Raw genomic sequence first — 20,435 nt, forward strand, 5'->3', positions numbered from 1 at the left:
CAGACGCTGGGCCTACACGGAGCCTTCTGGTTCTACGCGGCCGTGGCGGTCTGCGGGCTGTGCTTCGTCGTCTGCTGCGTGCCCGAGACCAAGGGCAAGCAGCTGGACGAGATGAACCCGGACTACGCGCAAGCCCGGTAGTATAAGGCCTCCCTCACGGGAGGGCTCTCGAACCTCGAGAAGACGAACAAGCCGCTGCCGGGCGGCGCCTACCCGAACCCGCACGACCCGCGCGACCTCTACGCCGCTGGCCCGAGTCGGCCCTCCTACCTCGGACCCGGCCCCGCCAGCCAGCAGCACCAGCAGCAGCACCAGGTCCTCGTCTTCCCGGGCGGGCTGCCCTCCAGCTACGGCCAGGGCGTCCGGCCCACGAGCCTCGACTGCACCGGACTCCTGCCCCGGCGCCGGCTCGCCGACTACTGCAGCGCCTTCGCCGAGAAGACGAGCCGCGTCGCGCGCAACGTCCGCGGCAAGCTGTCCGGCTGGAGGCTGCCCCGCGGCTGCCCCAGCCGACACAGCGTCCTGCAGAGCTTCCATCAGAGCCAGCAGCCGCAGTACCAGGTCTACAGCGAGCCGGCCGAGCTGCTGCTGCTCGACCGGCAGCGCATGATGCACTCCTACGGCATGAACTACGAGCAGGGCGAGCGCTACGAGGAGCTGGCCAGCCGCGGACCCGCCGGCAGCGCCTACAGCCGCGACATCATCCGCAGCCTCGAGGAGCTCGAGCTGAACCGCATCGAGCGCCGCCGACCACCCGGGCCCAGCATCCACGAGTCTCACCAACAGCTCCACCGCAGCCACCAGCTGCCCTACAACGCCCACCTCTCGAGCTCCTGGTCGAGCGAGCGGCCCTACGCCACCCTGCCCAAGCGCGGCCGGCAGCAGCACTACTCGGCCGCCAACCTGCAGCCGAGCCGCACCGTCAGGCTGGAGGAGCAGTTCCTGCCGCGGGACCTGCAGCGCCTCAGCCGCTACCCCAAGAGCCTGCAGGACCTCAAGTACCTGGAGATCGAGGCTATCCTCGAGAGGGACCCCCGGCCCTCGACCCGCAGCGGCCGCGAGGACCTCAGCTGCTGCCTCGACGAGCGACCGCCGCCTAGGAGCCGGGCCGAGCGACAGCGCGACTGGCTCAGCATGGAGACGGCCCAGGAGCAGCTCTTCCTCGAGGGCCTCGCCGGCGGCAGCCAGATCGAGAGGTACGAGCCCGGCAAGGTGCACTACGAGCGCGAGTACCGGATCTACGGCAAGGACACGGTCGCCCTCATCTTCTACAAGACCTGCTACCTGTGATCGCCCGGTACACACGTTACGCTTCGACGGCAGATGCTGCGGAAAGCCGTCCGAAATCTCCTCGAAATCAACACACACACACACCCGCGCGAGATATCACACGAACGATATGATGCTTAGAAAGGCAGAACTTCCATGCATCGTGCCTTCCTTGGAATTCACGACAATACAACCTATATAAAGTAACGATACATAGAAAAAAAATCCGTTTCGCGAAACTATTTCTAAGAGCGAGCGAGAGAGGATCACTGTTGTATAAGGCAATTGCGAAAGTCTTGCCGTCCTTCGCTTGTAGAGCGCGACAATGCTTTGGTGATGACGCGGATGTATGATGATGATGATGATGATGATGAAGACTACCAGGGACCTTAACGTTTTAAATCGCGACGCGCCTCTGTAACTAATCGGAAATGGGAAAACGGTAAAACGAAATGTATATCTCAACTTCGTATACTTATTCTTCTGTAGCTGCGTAGACGCGTTCTCTCGAGGCAGAGTCTTTTCTTTCACGCAATATACGTATACATTACGACCGAGACGGGGCCTGGATTACACATTGTCGCATCATCGTTTCCCGACACTCGTCGATCCCGCGAGAGCAAATTGTATTTTTCACCTTAATTTAGAGGAGACTATAATTATCGTATAAGTAATGTATAAATCGAACTCTCGATCGACTTTTCTTTTTCGTTTCACGTACACGACTCGGGCCTCGTCGTAATTCGCCCGACAGACGCGGGCCAAACAGACTTAAATCACGACAATATCGATTGTAGATACAAAAAAAATTATATATATACATATTATATATATATATTTCATACATATACAATAGAAAGTTAAGTGTACATTGTCTACGACGGTATATATTGTACATTCATTTATCGAGAGACAAGAAAAGGTAACTAATACTTACATTTAAGGGGACACTTCGACAATACAAATAGAGGGTATTGCCAAACAAAAGAAAAAAAATTATATTAATAAAACTTCGACTGTAAGAGCTTTACTGTTTCCTTCAGAGTTATATATATATATATATATATATATATATATATAAAAGATGATGAGAGAAAGAGTATAAGTGGGCATTCGCAATTTTTACGCGAGAGAGGCCGAAAACGGACAGAGCAATGTGCACGAGCGCATAAGTTTTCATTGATTGTATTGCGAGTCTTTAGCGTAATTATTATTATCATAAGAGGATTACACAACGTCTGAACTCGTGAAACGAGAAATTGTTACGAGAAACAGCCATTCGTGCAATTAATTTAGTTGACCCTCTCTGGCCTCTTCGGGCCAAGCGGCTCTGCGTCCGGGCCGTTATAACTATTATTATTATGTGTATAAAAGCCGTTTTCCCGATGATTTTTTATAAAGGGAACCACTTCAAAATACTCAGCTACTCTGAAATAGTTAGCGAATCGTTATTCGTATATTATAGAGTATTCTTTTCTACTTGATAAAAATCATACTTTTTTCATCGTACACGGTCACTTAAATTCGGGGAAAAGGGGGAGACGCTCAACGGTTATAGCGTCATTTAGCTGAAGAAAATCTCGCGTTCGAGGCAAAAATCACACCGAAAATTTATTCGATCTCGTGCTCCTGACACAAAAGCGAGCACGACGTTCGTATAGCGGCCGCATAATACTTAGGACTGTATTTGTATTTTGTATTTTTATATAGTTTGTAGGTAACGAAAAAAAAAATCGAATCATGATAACGGGGGAGCCAAGAATCAGCCAATCGTCAGTATTCACACGTCACTGAACATTGCATAAACGGAAATAAAATCATGGTGGAAAACTTTTGGTCTCGGAATATAACATATAATCAAAAAAAAAAAAAAAATGATCCATATCACAGATGTATCATATCCCATTTACAAATGCGATGGAGATAAAAAACGCTTCATTTTTTTCTTTCAAGAGAGTATAAAGGCCATATCTTGCTTCATATCCATTTTTTATAAACATATAGAATTACGAGAGCGAGGAACGTTATTTTGTCATATCATATATTACAATGGAGAAAATCACATGATAACAACGATGGGTACATACGTAAATTCGCGTTTCAAAAAACGAAGACAGTCAACACCATTACAAAATAGAAAAAAAATCGAAATATCGACATTACATATCTAATCAATTTTAATCAAATTTCTCTTGTCAATGTGATATTTTCACAAAAACAAAAGATCGGGACACGGAGTGGGCTCGTTTATTCAACTATCGTTCTTTATAGAAATTGAAAATATATTCTTGCCTAATATTTTTAACTAATATTTACGCACACAAGAGAGAAGTCAGTTATATTTATAATATCTACTATTTCACTATAATGTAATACTGAAAGAAAACGACAATAATAACCGTGGTGATGAAATTGCAGCAAAGCCATGCAAATTAAAATTATACACACAGAAAAAAAATCTTACCGACTTGCAGTCGAGTCTAAATAAAAACAGCTGAGCCTCCGTAATTCTCTCAATTATAGACGAAATCAAACCAATTATATCTAAAAAATTTACTTCTGCTGTATTAAAGAAGAAAAAGAAATCGCAGTGTATATCAAAACGCATAACGTATTTTCTATATCATGTATGTAAATCCGAGAAAACTGCAAAAGGAAGAAGAAAAATTCAGAATCGTTATCGTGAGTTTCTCTGGTGTAAGCGACGCTCGAGTCATTGGGCGCGGCGTCGTCGACGGGATCAAAGAAAACGCGCATATATAAGTGCGCAAGAGCTTAAAGGAGGAAAGAAAAAGAAAAAGGATTCAGAGCCGAAGCTCGAATAAATTGAGTCCGCAATTACGTATGCTGATCTCGTGGCGACGCGGCGCCTAATCGCCACGTACACACACACATGTACACGTATCTATACACATACGCGGCCAAGGCACAATTGAATAAAGAAAGAGAGACCGAGTGAATGTAATGCCGTCGCATCGACGCGGAATGTCCGGACGTTCCTTCGCACCTTCGAATAAACAAATACCTATATATACTATATCCATAAATAACGAATATTATAAATATAAACGTATTACAATTGAATAGCCTCTGTAAGTTGTTTCTTAGGATCGAATGACAAAAAAAAAACAAAGAAAATGCGATACTCTGCACTGTGCACTTTTGTGAATTGAAGTTTTCATGTACATAATCGTAGTGAGAAAAGAACCGATGATCGTATATCGACGATACGCTAAAGCTACATACATGCATACATAATAGTCATACAGACGTACACACAGCGAGCGAGAAGCTTTCAAAAAGTTGTCAGCTCGACAGACACACGTCTCTCTCTCTCCCTCTCTCCGGGGAAAAATTGGAAATTGAAATTTCCAATTTTTCCCTTGTTATGCTTCTCCGAAACTTCCCGAGCGCAACCCTTTCGTTTTTCCTTCTCTCCTGCGTCAGCTTCGAGAAGACGTGCTGCTGTATAGTTTTAAAAGCGCCGACAACACGCCGTGTAAATAAATGAATTTCAAAGGAGTTACGAATAGCCTAAAGTACACACACACTCAAGCGCGCGCTCGAAGAAAGAGTTTGAAAAAACCAGGAGCTTCAGAAAGACTCTTCTATCCTCGACTGGGCTGGAGTATCGAAGACGTTTAACGAACGGAAGAAGCGCACGATACCGTACTCCAAGTCGTTTGTACTTGTCGCGGAAACGCATAGGGAAGAAAAAGGAAAGAGCTCCAAAGCTACTCTCCATCCAACAGCTCTGCAGTTTAGAAACTTTTCCTCGAGTTCAGCTGCGCGCGCTGGCTTATACGCTCTCTCTAGAGTAGAACTATGAGAAAAGTGTACGTAAAGCTTCTCGTGTGTATATAAATGTTTTGCACATTCGAATTTTCGAATAATCAGGGTTGCCACATGCATTTTTTCTCCCCGAATAATAATAACCATATATTGCATTGCTCTTGATCGTCGCGAATCTTGAATTTTTAACGATATACGCTTACGCAATATGTATCGGGATTAAACTGTTGATGTAGGGAGTAGCGGATAAAACTAAAACGAAAAAATATATCGAGAATCGATGTACATAGAATACACGACGTACTTAAGGGTTTTGATATGTAAACTTCATTCTTTCGTAGCTCAGACAAAAAACTGTCGAAACAAGTGGCAATCCTGTCGTTTAGACTAAAGGAAAAGACTTAAAAAAATTCGTCTTCGACGACTCTATATATATATATACACACTGTATACATATAAAAAAATATACATACACACATTATACATAAAGTGTAAGCGTAGTAATCATCGACTTACGATTCCAGCCGGAGGCACACGCGGTGTACTAATAATGAAATACAGATAATAACTAACATATAAACAGAGAAAAAAACAAAAACAAGATTATACATAAACTAAAATAAATAAATAAACGATGATAATAATAAATGAAACTTTAAGACAATAAAATGCGAAGAATGTTCCAGAGGCTTAATTATGATCGAAGGACGAGAGCGAGTGCGAGTGAGAGAGTGAAATGATAGCGTATTTTCAGAATATATACGAAAATGAGAGAAAAAAAGAACCATGCATAAGATTATAAATAAAAAAAAATTAAAAAATTTAGAGGCTCGCGCGTGCGCGGGTCTTTTGAAAAGACCCCCGCGACGAGACCCTTTCAGCTTTGCTTGCTAGATTTAATATTTTTGTAATGACGCCTTAGACGATACATAGCTTATTTATACCTTCGTAGGGTTTAAGCGCAGCTCTTGCACAGACTCTCAGACGCTATATAAGTATGTATAGTATACAACAAGCGGACACGACATACGACAGCAGCAGACACCGCGACGAAACGAGAAAACGACGGTAAACTTTACGTGTATATTATATACTCTGTGTAACGCGATACACGTACGAGACAAGAATATTTCGCTTATCTGAGTATATATTCACATATACATATACTCGCAAGAGCGCGGGAACATTGCTTGCGGAAGGAAGAGGCAGCGCTGTGCTCTTGGGTGCGAAGCTTGAATTAGCTTCTCGATTATACATATATACATATATTTGCATCGAACGGTTTTCTTCGTACGGATCTGATACTCGTCTACTTCCATGATGCTGACACTTTTTTCGTTTGATTTCCAAGTCTTATTTTAACTATTTGGATATAAGCATGTAAAATTCAAGTTTGTATTAGAGTATTCGATTAATTTTAATGCAAAGATGTGAACAAATAAAAAAAAAATCAAAAACACCAAGAGATTTTGCCTAACTAATTGAAAAATGTGTCGAGTGTCTCTTTTGTTATAGTACTGACTTGAGTTGTTGCGAACTGGAACTTGTTCGATAATTATCAGATTTGTTAAAATCACTTCTGCCACGATAGTTGATTCTTAAACTATGTGGCACTATGTTGAATGGATTGTAGAGAAGCTTGCATTTCTTTGGTGAGCATTGTGGAGGTCTATTTTATGTTAAAATGTGTGTACTTAAGTCCTACTTATGACAAAATAATTGAAGACCCGCCTTTGTACCTTTGTAGAGAAAGTATAATACATCAATACAAGCCATATATGATCGCTAAAAACAGTCGGCAGAACCAAAATGTTGCGTGTTTGTATAGAATTATACATATTAGAGGATACATAACTGCTAAATAGAACAAAAAAATATTCAACAGTGTACAGGACTATTTATTTCTCAATTTTCCCACTTCCATCCTATTATTAGTAAAAAAAGTAACGCAATGATAGACTTGGGCATGCAAAAGTATTAAAATTAAAAACTAATTCAAGGTAAAAGTTGCAGTAGATTTTGTACTTACCTAGTTGTGGTACGGACATGTAAGTGTCACAGTCGACCAGGAACTGTCCAGCTTGCACGGCACCCAAAGCCACAATCCGCTTGGTTAAGAAGTCTATGGTCTGAGAACCGGTGCGGTTATCAGTCATAGGATATTGATGTAACCTAACAAAAAAGTTAAATATTGCTTTTAATAATCAACGACCATTGGGATACTTAAAGTAAAGCCTAACGACTAATTGCTACGTTAATTCAACAAGTACAAGCCAATAATCAACCGCATATCTGAACAATATTGCTAGAAGCAAAAACCAAACAAAACCAAAACTGAAGTCAGTCTCTAACCACAAAAAGAACAAACACGCTACGCTTTGGCAGAACAACGCGCTCGCGTTCAGCTTTACTCACACTGTGACACCCATTGTATCAGGAAGTCTCTTTGTTGAACACTCGCGCACTAAAAGACGAATAAACTTTCCGAACACGCGAAAACTCTAATGTTTACACCGGCCTGTCGAACTGACACCGGCTGGCTGGCAGCTGATCGGAAGCACCGAAAATGGTTAGTACAGCGACATCTTCTACGAAATAGCCTCAAAATTACCGACCGAGTTTTCTATATCTCTCGTGGATTACGTTGGGATCTTTTCGAGTTTTTCGAAATCACCGAACAGAACTTCGGACAAAAAATGAGACTTCCGATTTGTTTGAGAGCGTATTGTTGACTATAACGATGCCACTTCGGTTTCTTTCGTCTAAAACTAAACCCATCAACAGCAATTCTACCGCAGGTAACGGATCTTTCCTCGAACATTTCTCACCGTCAGATGCCGGCACTCGCTTGAAACGCCGCGCGCGCGCGCGCGTCCACTCGAGCTGCAGCGGCGGCGCAAAGGTCGCGTGTATAGCACCTCCACGGTTCCACCGCTCTCGCGCAGTCTTCCCGTCGAGTCGAGGAATGTTTTCCGCGTAGGATAGTCTCGCTGTCGCTGGGTGTGCGTTGACTTTTGAAACGCCGCGTTTACGTACATCCTCGTCCAGTGCATCCGAAGAAGCGGAGGCTATAGAAGCGCGAGGCTGAAATCTTGTGGTCCAGGTGCATGTGCCCGAAGTGCAGCTGAGCAGAGAGAGAGAGAGCAACAGCAGCGTCCGCCGCCGGCGATCCTCTGTGGCTCCTTCTTCGGGAGCACAAGGTGAGTCACTTATGTTCGTGCATGAAAGCAAGAGAGAGATATGTTTCTGTGTATGTGGGATAGCCAAGTATGTTTTCACTGTAGTAAGTATGATTTCGTGCGGTGGAGTGGCTCTAGGACGAGGGACTTAACCTATAAGCTCGGCTCTCGTTGTTTGTGTGGGATATGTATAGCGTGTACGCGAATGGAGCTGTATTTTTTTTTTTTTTCACCGACTGCGTGATTCTCGGGCCTGAGATTTCACGTATATTAATCGCTTATACGAGGATGCACTCGAATTCGCGTCGATGTGTCTCTTCGAGAAACTGGTTTTCGGGCAATAATATTTTCGCGACTATGAGGAGTCGTAAATCTTTGGCGTATCGAAAAGAAGTTAAATCCGCGTTTTAACGACTGTTTCTTCGGCGAACGACGAATTTATGACAAGGTATTCCTCGAAATTACGTGGGATATACCACTCGGATAGAATGATATGCAATTCCGATCGATCCTCAACAAAATAATACAAAAATCCACTGCTCAATCTCAGACGGCCGCGCATCGGCGAAGGTTACTAATTATTTACATAATTTTTCCCCGTCTTTTCGCTCGGCTCTCAGCTCTGTGTGTACGTGTAAGTATTATAAAGAGAAAAGGGCTCGTCTCCCCACCCACGCGACAGTGTCTGGATCGAGGCTGCGTGTTCGCGTTCTGCATCAGCAGGAGTGAATGCGCTCGCTCGAGTTCTCTCTCCATATTCGGTCATTCGCTCATGATCCTCGTGCTGTGCTCTCGCACGTATATACATACACATACATATATATTTTCGCGAGAATATAGCGTCGGGGGATTGAATTTCTTTTTTCGGTGACTCGCCTGATTTGCAACAACGAATCGGAGCGTTCTCGAGAACTTTTACTCAGCGCTGCAGCCGAGGCTCGTTTCACGGGCTGCTGACTTTTTAGGTTAAGTTCGCAGCAGTCTCTACTGTTGACACGCGGAGTGCCGAGCTGGATATTTAATTTTCCGCAGACTTTCCACGTCTCGCGAGCTGCCTACCGCGGAGAGTTAAACGCGTAAGTGCTCGGGAACGGTTCGAAATTTCGAAAATCAAAGTACGCTGCAACAGGTGCTTCGAAACCGATTTCCACGTCGGGCGCCAAATTCGATACGAAAATACAGTCGTTAACCGAAGCGCCCGGCATACCGTGAACGATTTTTAACGAACGACTCGTTAGCGGAAAAAAAACAACAAGCACCAGCCAATACCATACATCGAGGGCGTCGTTGTCGGCGCGGGTGCTCTGAAAACGACTGCGGGAAAGGCTTTCAGTGGTGCTAATCGCGCTCTGCCAATTTGCAAAGGCCAGCGTAACGCACTAACCGGTTGCGCGCACTTGCGACACGCGCCTGACGTAATTGCGCGCGACGACTTAACTCTTGTAATTCGCTCGCATGCGCGCGAGAGACCGGTTGGAAGAGCCCGCGCGCGAGCTTTACCGTAAATCAGCGCCGCTACTGCACCGGGGATCGCCTTTAAAGCGCGCGAGCGGCTGTCTCTCTCTCTCTCTCTCTCTCTCTCTCCTCGCAGCGGTGCACCCGAAATTTTTGCCTCGAGACGTGCGCTGGAATTCCCTGCAGCGAAGCGTTAAATTTTAACGAACGACTCGTCGACTTATCGGATGAAATAAAAAGAGAGAATCCCACGCCGTTTCAATTTCATGCAACGTCGCCGCGGCTGCTGCAACTCTGCCTCGTCGTGTGTATGGGTAATCCTTCAGCGGAAGCAAAACACATGTACTCCACGAACACAGAGGCCGAAGAGGATCGTTCGCAAGCTCGGCACGTCCGAAGCCGAATATGCACGCGGAAAGTACGTTTAAAACTGGCCCCCCGTGTCCAACTTTTGCCGTACACGTGGATATAACGCAATATTGTCTATATGTACGTATGCGCGGCGGGGCCGCATGAATGCCAATAACGCGCGAAATATATATATATATATATATACACGCGGAGAGTTGACCGGAAGATCTGCAACTACCGGATGCAGGAAGAGGCGCGTGCCGCAAATACCAAGTGGGCCGCCACCGCGATGCCCTTTTCTTCTTCTCCTCCTCCTTCGTCTCCTTCGTTCGCGCGTCTCGAATGTCTGCGCGCGCGCTGGTATTCCGGAGCACAGCCGACTCTAATGTATATACGGATCTATTTCCGTCGGCGTTGCCGTGTGCCGCACCGTATCCATACCTCTCTCTCTCTCTCTCTCTCTCTCTCTCTCTCTCTCTCTCTCTCTCTCTCTCTCTCTCTCTCTCTCATGCGTGCATGCGAGAGCAGGACTGCTGGTGCTGCTGGAGCTCGGCGTTGGATGCAAGTCAAGAGGGATAGTGGAACATTTCGAGGGTTACGTGTACGGCACACTCGAAAGGCTTCTTCGTCTGTATGCGCTCATCTCCGCGTTCGGGTTAATTTTTTTCGAGCTTTTAGGAAAGGCGACTCGCTAGAATCTGGAGAGGCTGGTTTGCTTTACTTGTTTGAACTTTGATTTTTTTTTACGTAATCTCGAGTGCGCTGCGAACGAGGATAACTTTGATTTGTGTGAGCTACTTGTTGATCGATGATTATGCGTATCTGTGTATAATTTTATCTCGATACACACTGGTTATTATCGACGATAATAATAGGCGCGCAGTTTATACAATAAGGCGGCCGCTCGACGTTTCGCTCCTTTTGTTAGCTGCTTGAGAACGTTCTGAAGCTTATTTAAGAATCGCGACGTTGAAACTTCCAGCATGGCTCCGCGATGTTTGCAGGGCTTTGCATTCGAAATTACGAATGATGCAAATAAATCTTCAAACTTCTCCTTAAAACATCTCATCGTCCCGGAAAAACAAACTCCAGCGTAAGCTCTGGGGTATTGCTATACTTCGCACGAAGGATTTCATTGAACGAAAAAAGCCAGCTTCTTCTTGTACTTCATCGTTTCATGTGCCCGAGACCAAGTAAATATTTGCCATCAATCGTAACGGAAATTCATTTCGTTTATACCCAAAGCTTTCCAAATTATTTATTTTAGAAATTTGTATTTACTCCTGCAAGCGCCTTTAATCTGAATGGTTTTCACTTCATTGACAGTTTAGCGTAAATATTTGAATTATTACGTTCCACTGGAAAATAACTCTACTCGGCGGATTTGCATGAAACGTTCTAAAAAGATTTTTAGTGAAGCGGTTTATCGGCTTTCTCCAAATGTCCCCACTGTATTTCACGCTCGAGGTAGTTTTACGCGATAATGACGTTTCTTATGACGCTATCAGGCCAGATAGTCGGCTAGACGAAATAAAAAGTGACTTATGGGACACTAAAGGCGACGCCGAACCACGCGCTGCATCAGCCAGATACCGCTGCGGATTTTCGATTACTCGCGGCGGCGATGGTCCAGTTAAATTCAGTGTGAAAAATATTTTTTTTTTTTTTGCAATCTATACGTCGCGTTTGTCCTACTAAATTTTATTACTCGTAGCCATAAACTTATAAATTTCACTCATATAGATTTCACTTCAATTATGTTCTTGATCCCAGGAGAGCTGACGCATTGAAACATCTTCGTCTAATACAGTAAACAAGCTTCCAAGAGCAGGTACAGTGAGCCACTGGCGCGTTATCTGTGCAATTATGAGCCGGGCGTACCACCGGAGAGTCAAATTCCCGTAGGTTCGGAGAGCGAGCCATTATACATGAATATTCTCTGCACTGCTAAATCGTCGATAATTCGAAACACTCGGTCCGCTGATGCTGCCGTGAGAACGAATCAATTATATTATACGAGTCGTGTTTGCGTTCACTATTATCGCCATTGTACTGCAGAAATGTCAGAATTTCAATTAGATTTTCACGTCGAATAAGCTTCCGAGAAAGGGCTCACATCGACTGAGTGATATTTTCGATCTCGTTCCACCCACATTGAATATTTGCAATGAATTAATTAATCGAATGCACGAGTTTTCGCTTCTGGGAGTGAGGATGTACCCGTTTATTTTCAAATAAAGCGTGCAATATTCAATTACGAAAATCACTACAAAAACCAAATTTTTTCATCGAGATCGGAATCTCGACCTTTGAACTATTGCAGAGATGCGCCATTGAAAACAAAATCCATCAGCAAAGTATTCGACGCAAACTCGAAGGAAAAGATATACGGGAAGCAGCGGCCAGAAGAAACGGGAAAAAAGTGTGCAGTGCAGAGTCTGAAAAGGGCGCAGAAAATATAAGAGCCGCGCGGCGACTGAATGCTCGGCCCGTCAATGGACGAGAGAGAGCCAGAAAGTTATTAAAGTCTCGAGCTCGCGGCGTGCAAGGAATGAAATTTGAGATTGCCGAAAGTTTCGTATACGCCGTATAGCAGCACCTGAGAATCGCTGCCGTCGCGACGACATCGCAGCGAAACTTTGGAAATTCGTTCTCGGGGGTGGCAAGTTTGCGGTGGCTCCATTACACTCCAATGGAGCCTACTTGACTCACTCGCCCTCTCTCTCTCTCTCTCTCTCTCTCTCTCTCTCTCTCTCCTCTCAGCATTCGTCGCGAGCGTATAATCACGAGGGCGTTAATGCGATTCGTAAGGCTGATAGGCGAGTTGCCGCCGCAGCGATATGAATGGGTTTTGTTTGCCGCGACGGTTAATTTCGCCAAGTTATGTATGGGAGATGTGAACTCATTCGGCAAGTTGGAATCGAAGGACTGCTGCTGCACTGCAGTCTGCATCAGCGGCATTTTGCTAGGGCGAGGGAGGCCAGGAGTGCAATTGATTCGAGAGGTTCACTGGGTGAAGGCTTTATTAATGGAATTTTCGGTATTGAAATAGTTCGGGCTTTTGGGAATGAAGACTAGATTACACTGAAAATCGTGGTATTGATGAGCGAAAATTGAATTTCGCGTGTGCTACGAATAAAACTGATCGGATTGGTAGTGTAACCTGATTATCCTGGGTCGTTCTGATTGAACTGCTATCGTTAATTTATTGAAGGCTACAACGAGTGCTCGAAATTAATGGATTTAAATTGCTAAAACGAATATTCGATATTTACAAATCTCGATTTAGAATCCGTTCTCGCGAATCGAGTGAATCAATGTTTCTGGAAATGCAAGGATCGTAAGCTTCTAAAGATAGTAGCTTGTAGTATTCACACAGTCGGCTGTTTTTACAACCTTCGGATGCACTAAGGCCTGGATATTCCAGGCCTCGCGCAATCAACCGCTAAAATATTTGTGGTCGTTACGCATGTGCGCAAGGCCAAGCCTTGGGATATAAGTTTTAAGCTTCTATACTTTCGTCGAATCTCTTGTTGTATATTCTACGTGTGTGAAACAGGATATAGAATTCGTCGCATAAAATAATTTTTTAATAAAAATTGTCATGATAGCCGAGTATTTATGATCTATTGTGTAGCAAAATAATGTACCTCTGTCCAATTAGCATTATATCGTTATAAAAGTTCAATGGCGCATTTACATATATTTTATATAACGAGGAAATTTAACTTTTGTACGCAAAGACAAAACTTATGAAAATCAAAAGGTATACAAATGCCAGGGCAAATAGTTGGTCCATTATACTTTTCAATGAGAAAGACTTCGCCGGTTTACTGGCACACAAAACTCCGGAATATACACCAGATGTCTCCATCTGGCTCCGCCATAACAATCATCCTTCACGCAGCCAACTGCTGTCTCGCGTGCGTTCGCAATTACACTTTTATAAAAGCTTACATAGCTGCAGCGGGGAGAAAAAATGAAAAAAATAAAATTCAAGCCGCTAAATAAACAGCAAACTCATCGGAGGCCCAAAAAGTTTCGGCGAATCGTGTCGGGCGCCAGCGGAAGGATTCGAACGAAAAATATAATATGTGTCAAGAACAGCAATTGGGCTTTTAGCGCCTGCTGTTGCTGCTGTTGGTCTGGAGGTCTCTTTGTGCACGTTCATGGCGCGTGTGTGTATAAAAGAGACACGATGATGAGTGCGCAAGGGTATTTTTATTCGTGATGAGCTTTTTAAATCGAATCGCTCACTGTATGTGGCACGACGCTGACCAATTTCTTTGAGAGTCAAGCAGACGTGAGTCATACGGTCGGCATGCGATTGCTTGGCTGCTGCGCGAATTAATTGTCAGCTCTACACGTTTAATCGTTTGGACTAATATATTTATACTAACTTGTACTTCTTTGCTCTGAATCGCTCCAGCTTCAGACGCTGGATGCTTATTTAATCGTAATTTTCGCAAAGTAGTCTCTAGATCTCTTTTGCTATAGTCTGTTTCAAGCCCCACCTCTTCATGCTTATTCCAGCTTCATATCGTGCAATGATGTGAGGCTAAATGCTCGATTTGCGCTCGCCGTCGGGTCTGCTCATCAAAAAGAAAATGCCTTGATTTATCACGTACAAGCTTATGTGCTCGTTCGTACATATACAGGATTCCACGAAAAATGTTACATCTTTTCGAATTGAACTTTTTTTTACCAATATTTCCAAAGTAAAAAGATGAATAATTCTAGCAAAACATCAATGAACTTTCATTTCTAAAGGTCTAAAGCCAACGAAGCTTAGTTGCTCTACCAGGGCTCCATTCATTACTTAATGAGTGCCAGCTCTGAACATTTATATTGCATCAACGTAGCCCTATTCATTACTGATCGAGAGGACTACTTAAAATCGATCCTCTTTACTCTCATGCTTATTCGCTCTTTCAACTAACCGATGCACAGCCTTTTTATTTAACTAACCTATCCATTGCATATACAACATCCCACTACGTCTTTCCCGCGCTAAAACCTCATTAAACATTGAAAAAGCCAATCTTTTTTACGGAATTTCTTATACGTACACTTCACTCCTACAGCTTATGCGGGAGAGTCGACGACGGTCATGTCTAAAAATAAATCGAGCAAAAATTTTGAATTTCGCTTCCACGAAGCGGCTCTGCGTTGCAGTTGGAGCTTTTTGCATGAGATGCCGGTTCTCTCGGCGGGCTTTGGTCACCGACGCTTTTGTGCAAGTGAAATTTGCGAGTCTGCTCGGGATTATATGCGTTGCAGTCAGCTCCGCGTGGAACTATGAGGGTGTGGCGGGCTTTTATGAGTTTTTTATGCCTACTTTTTCGTCGAACCGCGCGAAAACAAAAAATCTTCAACGATAAGTATGCTAAAGATTGCTATTCCACATTACGCGTGCAGCCGAGGTCAAGTTAACTCGTACGAATGCACACGCCTGATTCTTTATTGCCGCAATTCGAAATAAAGACTCGATGCGTTACTGTCACGTCTACACGTAAAGTTGAGAAATTTCTTGTTTTCCCGTGATCATCCATCAACTTCGCGATTTGTCGTAACGCTTCGCAGTTCAAGGATATGTACACTGTGGTGAGTATTTTTACTACTTTCACACGCTAAACGCTGTAAAAGGAAGGACATACCTGATCAGCAATAGAGAGGTGCGATCGCAATCGATGCAACTCTGACTCGCAAAATGACGGAAATAATTCGTTCGCGTCGACTACGCTTCTAATGCTTTCAAACCGACAGCGTTGCGTTTCCGCTGATTTTGCAATTGAAACAATAAAAGCGTTTTTCCGGTCGACACCTTTGCACCTATAGAAGGTGTGTTGAAAAAATGCACATTCTGTGCGATTGAATCGTGCAAAAAAAGAGACTAATTATCTCTCATTGTCATCGCTGCGAGCGCGTACGAATGGGCTGATCTGGAGATAGAGTACTATCCGCATCTAAATGAAAATACGATAATGAATCGCATGACTGTGAAAAAAGTCGTCGGGCGACATTCTCACGGTAGCAGAAATAACTGTGAATCCGCTTCGAAAAAAGTTTAAAAAAACGAGATAATCATGCAATAATAGCGTTATTTAATCAGCTTCATACAGCAATGAACTCAAAGCACAGTTGAAATATTGACAACTTTACAAAAGGCCACAAATCTCTGTCATTCACGCGATTCAATGAAGCGGAAATCCACCAAATAAATAACCACCGCTACCTCGATTTACCCGTAAACAAATCGCGCAAGCTCTCCTTTCAAGCGAAGAAACGCAGCCACACACCACCTGCGATTCCTCGCAGCGCCCTTATCCCCGCGTAAACGCACGTACACGCGAACACAGGCGCGTCTGCGCACTTAAATTCTCCAGCTCCAGCTCTTCATTCTCATTTTTGCATAACATCCCCCGCGGCTCTCTGCGACGCTTTAATCGTCTCCTCTCTCTCTCTCTCTCTCTCTCTCTCTCTCTCTCTCTCTCTCTCTCTCTCTCTCTCTCTCTCTCTCTCTCTCTCTCTCTCTCTCTCTCTCTCTCTCTCTCTCTCCTTTCTCCTTTTGGCCTCGCGTTGACCCGAGCGCGCGAGAAAAAAAAGAGGCGAGAGGTCGTCTGCTGCAGCAGTACTAGCAGGAACAGAAGCGCTCAGCAGCACAGCACGCCTCTTAACCACTTTCCCGGAGTTAACGAGAATTAACGCGAGGCTCAGAGTCGCGCGGCTGGTCCGGGTGAAGAAAAAAAAATTATACCAGGGACGTCGCGTCGCGCGCGAGCAGCGAACTCTCTCTCTCTCTCTCTCTCTCTCTCTCTCTCTCTCTCTCTCTCCGTCTAGACTCTCTCGAGCTTTTCGTGCTATGCTAATGCGCGCCGCGATGGAGATAGCGATTCTCTCTATATCCCTCCGCGTTTCAGCTTGCGTAGATTTTTTTTACCGCCGGCGTTTCTTAAGTTCTGGAAAATTGCGGCTTCAAGTATTTTAGAAAGAGTTTGCTGCGGTGAATATGGATTTTGTTTGCCGGTGGGAACGGATTATATGGAAGTGAAATAATCGTTCAAGTAACAGAATTTCTCGCAAAAACGCCTGGCTTTTAAGACGAGCTTGTTATTATCATTTTCCCGAAAGTCAATTCCGAAAGCTCGGAAGAAACAATTTCGCCGATAAATTCGACGTGCGCAATATATCGGAAACTATCCGCAGCGCTCGTTTCTGGAATGTCTCGAACGGCGCGTGTACGCGAGCAAGATTATCCAAAACAAACACATCCATATGGATGGAGAGAAAAAAGCCCGAAGAAAGTTCGCCGCTTTGAAGTTTCATCGATCCGATTTTTTTCCGAACTAGAGCTCGCACTGTACAGGCATACGGGAACACTGTGTGCGCTGAAATAGAGGTCGTAAAATACATACACGCGAATATCGCTGCGGAAGACAAGTAGGCGACAGCTCGGCAATATAGACGGTATCAGAAGCAAAAGTTTCTCCCTCCGATATATATATTGCTATCCTGCAGCACGAGAGATACGTCTCCCTCGGCCAACCAACCGAGGAAATGAGTCAGATGCAAACCGTTACGACAGATTTCGCAGTCGTCGCGAGCAGTATACATCTCGGAAGATTGTATGGGCACAAGACTCGCTCCGCCTGCTGACTGTCTCTCGCAGTGATTCTGCCTTCATGCGCACAGCATCGTTGTTATTACTATTACGCGAATTTCTCGAGAAACGCAGAAAAATTTCAAAGGAGATCGTCGATCCAAGAAAGTTTATAAGCGGTCCCACTCGAGGCGCTTCAAAGAACGTACACGAGTTCGAGTGGCCCAGTGAAGCGTCGAGCGACTTGAAAACCCCCCTCAACCCTCAGCGCGCGAGGCTTAAAAGCAAAAAAGACCTTGGCAAAAGAGAAAAAATCGCGCGAGCACGTTCTCCAGTTAAGTAAGAGCACATGCGTGCGCGCAGAGTCTGGCGAATCGGCGTACACACGCGAGGGCGCAAGAAGTGCAACATTATAATGGTTATTCTGGGAGCAGCGGCAGAAAGCATCGGAGGTGAACGGCCAGCTTTACGTCGGTATGCTATATAGAAGTTTAGCGCGTTCGAGTGGTTGGCTGCGCGATTTTGGGGATAAGCCGTGAGTGCACCAGATGAAAGGGGCCACGTGAACGAGGCCGCGCGGTTTAGACGGCTCTTGCGCGGTCTCAAGGCTGTATACGTATAGAAGCTTGATTCGCGAGGGGGATCTTGAAGCTTTGCTGATTTCGGTCGACTGGTTGGTTGGTTGGCGATTTTTCGTTTGACTCAAACGAAGTTACGGATTGGCAATGTCAAGTTTGTTTGAATGCGTCGATACTCGAGTTGCGTGGTGTTCCTCTCTGTTCCCTAAATTGATCGCTCGAACCTGTTTATTTTAACAAGACAAAGTCCGCACTCGGCCGATAACTCACGGCTATATTTACAAAAGTCGAGCAGCAGCGCTTACGTTCATTGGAGCCGCGAGAGGAGAAGATGTTCGATTGTACTTGGCAACTTCTCGGAACTTTGTATTATTTTTAGTGCCGCTATAGCGATGCCTTGATTCTCCTCTCCCACGAGTGATTCACTATAAAGCTACCGAGCTTATTCGCCGTTTCTGTCATGGCAAAGAAATACACTATACAAACATCAGACAGACTCGGCGACTGTCGGGCGTATAATAGAAAAATATGCCGACTTCTCTCTTGCCTCTTTCAGAGCTTATCGATCAGCAGCGCAGCCGATTTTCGAGCTTGCGCATAAATTCGCCGACTTTTTCGCTCGAATACAAGGGCTACTGCCGAGCTGTCGACCCAGAAAAGCAATCAAGCGGCCGTCCGCGCGATAAAAATCAGCGGGCGACAGTTTATTTGCCGGCGGTGTAACGCGCGGCTGGACTTCGAGAATTAGTGCCCAGTCGGAGAGAGGCTCGGGCTTTTATTAGATAGCGTCGACCCTTGAGTTCCCGGATAAATCGATACCCGCGTATTTACCGGATCTAAAAATCGGGCTGGTTGAATCGATTGAAAGTGGTTAAAATATAGGGTGCCTCGATCTCGCGAGAAGTTACGAAGGATTTTCCAAATATCGCTCTGGTTCTGGGCGAATATTTCCAAGCTCCAAACTTCGCCGACCACAGCGAGCCTATATTCAGAGCGCGCTGAGAGCGGCTCTTCGATCGCGGCTCTCCCATGGGAGCCGTTACGGATTTATGGGTTCGTTAAGCCTTTCTCGCCTCGCGTTCGACGTCGTCGCTATCAAACGTCGCGGCTTAGGCCTCAGCAGCAGCGCGAAATCACGAGGCAGCTGATTTGTCACGTTATACGACCGGATATTTAGTACCGGCTCCTGCTGCTGCTCTGTCTATTGTTCATCCCCGAACCGATGCAATTTCGAAATTACCAAGGCTGTGTGGAACGAACAACTCCGATGAAAGCGATGTGCGGTGTCCTTAATAGTACCAACGCGCATCGCGCTCGGTTGAAATTGCGTTAGATTCGCAGATATACGAGCGACGTTATTATCGTCCGTCGTGCGCATATTTAGGTTAGGAATTAGCGCGTGAAATAAAGAATGACTCGAGTTGCGCTTTTATACCGCACACATGCATATACGTGACGCATATAATCGCCTCGGCCAGATGTCTTCTCTCTCTCTCTCTCTCTCTCTCTCTCTCTCTCTTGCTCGAAACGACGGTCATTTCGCTGCGGCTTAGAGCCGACGGCGGCCGCTCGACAATAGCCGGGAATAATAACTCGCAAAAGCGCTCCATTTTCACGCCCCCCTTAGCTCGCTTTCAATTTCCTTTAAGCTCGAGCCGGCGCCCATACACAGGCCTTTATATTTATAACCTCCGTCCAGATCCGTTTTCGGCCTGCAGTATATACGCGCAGGAAATAGCTCGCCGTTTCGATTTTTTCGCGCTCGCCCATATCGACAGCTGCCCTGTCGCAGATGCGCATCTCGCTGCGGATATTTCTATCGAAAAATTTCACTCGTGCAAGTATACACTTTCTCAACGCCGAGAAAATTTTCGAGCCAGTGTACGCCGCAAGTTTCTCGTTTCGCGAGTAGAACCTTAATCAAATTAACATAAGGAAGACGCAGTGGCTGCTGCTGCGGCAGACTGCGAATCGCGCGCGGAGTTGCTCGCCGTGCTTGCGACATGCTAATGACGTAAGTTTGTCGCCGCTGCTGCTGCTGACATACGCTTCTGCGCTGCACCGACGACAAGACGAACCTCTTTAATTGTTATTGTTGCGTAACGGAGTTTTGCTAATCTCTCTCGGGGCTGAATTCTCTCGCCGCCGCCAACGCGCGAGTAGTGTGTATTTCGAGCTCTCACGGCTCTAATAATATAATGCTCGCGGCCG

At 45.3% G+C, this 20,435-nt stretch overlaps 3 protein-coding genes across 6 annotated transcripts in view; 2 read left to right on the top strand and 1 right to left on the bottom strand.

The window, feature by feature from the left end:
- Window positions 1-2,256, top strand: part of LOC100680215 (facilitated trehalose transporter Tret1-2 homolog) — a 51,925-nt gene extending 49,669 nt beyond the window's left edge. For both annotated transcript variants that reach the window (XM_016985419.3, XM_003427550.5), the window contains one exon: window positions 4-2,256. In XM_016985419.3, the coding sequence (XP_016840908.1) occupies window positions 4-141 (138 nt within the window). In that variant the 3' untranslated portion in view covers window positions 142-2,256. The remainder of the gene's footprint in view (window positions 1-3) is intronic.
- Window positions 1-7,366, bottom strand: part of LOC107980451 (very-long-chain enoyl-CoA reductase) — a 69,493-nt gene extending 62,127 nt beyond the window's left edge. The window contains exons 1-2 of the mRNA XM_031929781.2: window positions 7,332-7,366; window positions 7,091-7,233 (exon numbers count right to left, since the gene is read on the bottom strand). Coding sequence (XP_031785641.1) covers window positions 7,091-7,233; window positions 7,332-7,351 — 163 coding nt within the window. The 5' untranslated portion in view covers window positions 7,352-7,366. The remainder of the gene's footprint in view (window positions 1-7,090; window positions 7,234-7,331) is intronic.
- Window positions 7,367-7,951: 585 nt separating this feature from the next.
- Window positions 7,952-20,435, top strand: part of LOC100116437 (dystroglycan) — a 66,563-nt gene continuing 54,079 nt past the window's right edge. For 2 of the 3 annotated variants that reach the window (XM_008213027.4, XM_032599664.1), the window contains exon 1: window positions 7,952-8,261. The gene's annotated coding sequence lies outside the window, so the exon portion shown is untranslated. The remainder of the gene's footprint in view (window positions 8,262-20,435) is intronic. The other variant, XM_032599663.1, reaches the window with a different exon arrangement.

This window comes from Nasonia vitripennis, chromosome 4, assembly GCF_009193385.2.
Source record: "Nasonia vitripennis strain AsymCx chromosome 4, Nvit_psr_1.1, whole genome shotgun sequence".
Lineage (NCBI taxonomy): Eukaryota > Metazoa > Arthropoda > Insecta > Hymenoptera > Pteromalidae > Nasonia > Nasonia vitripennis.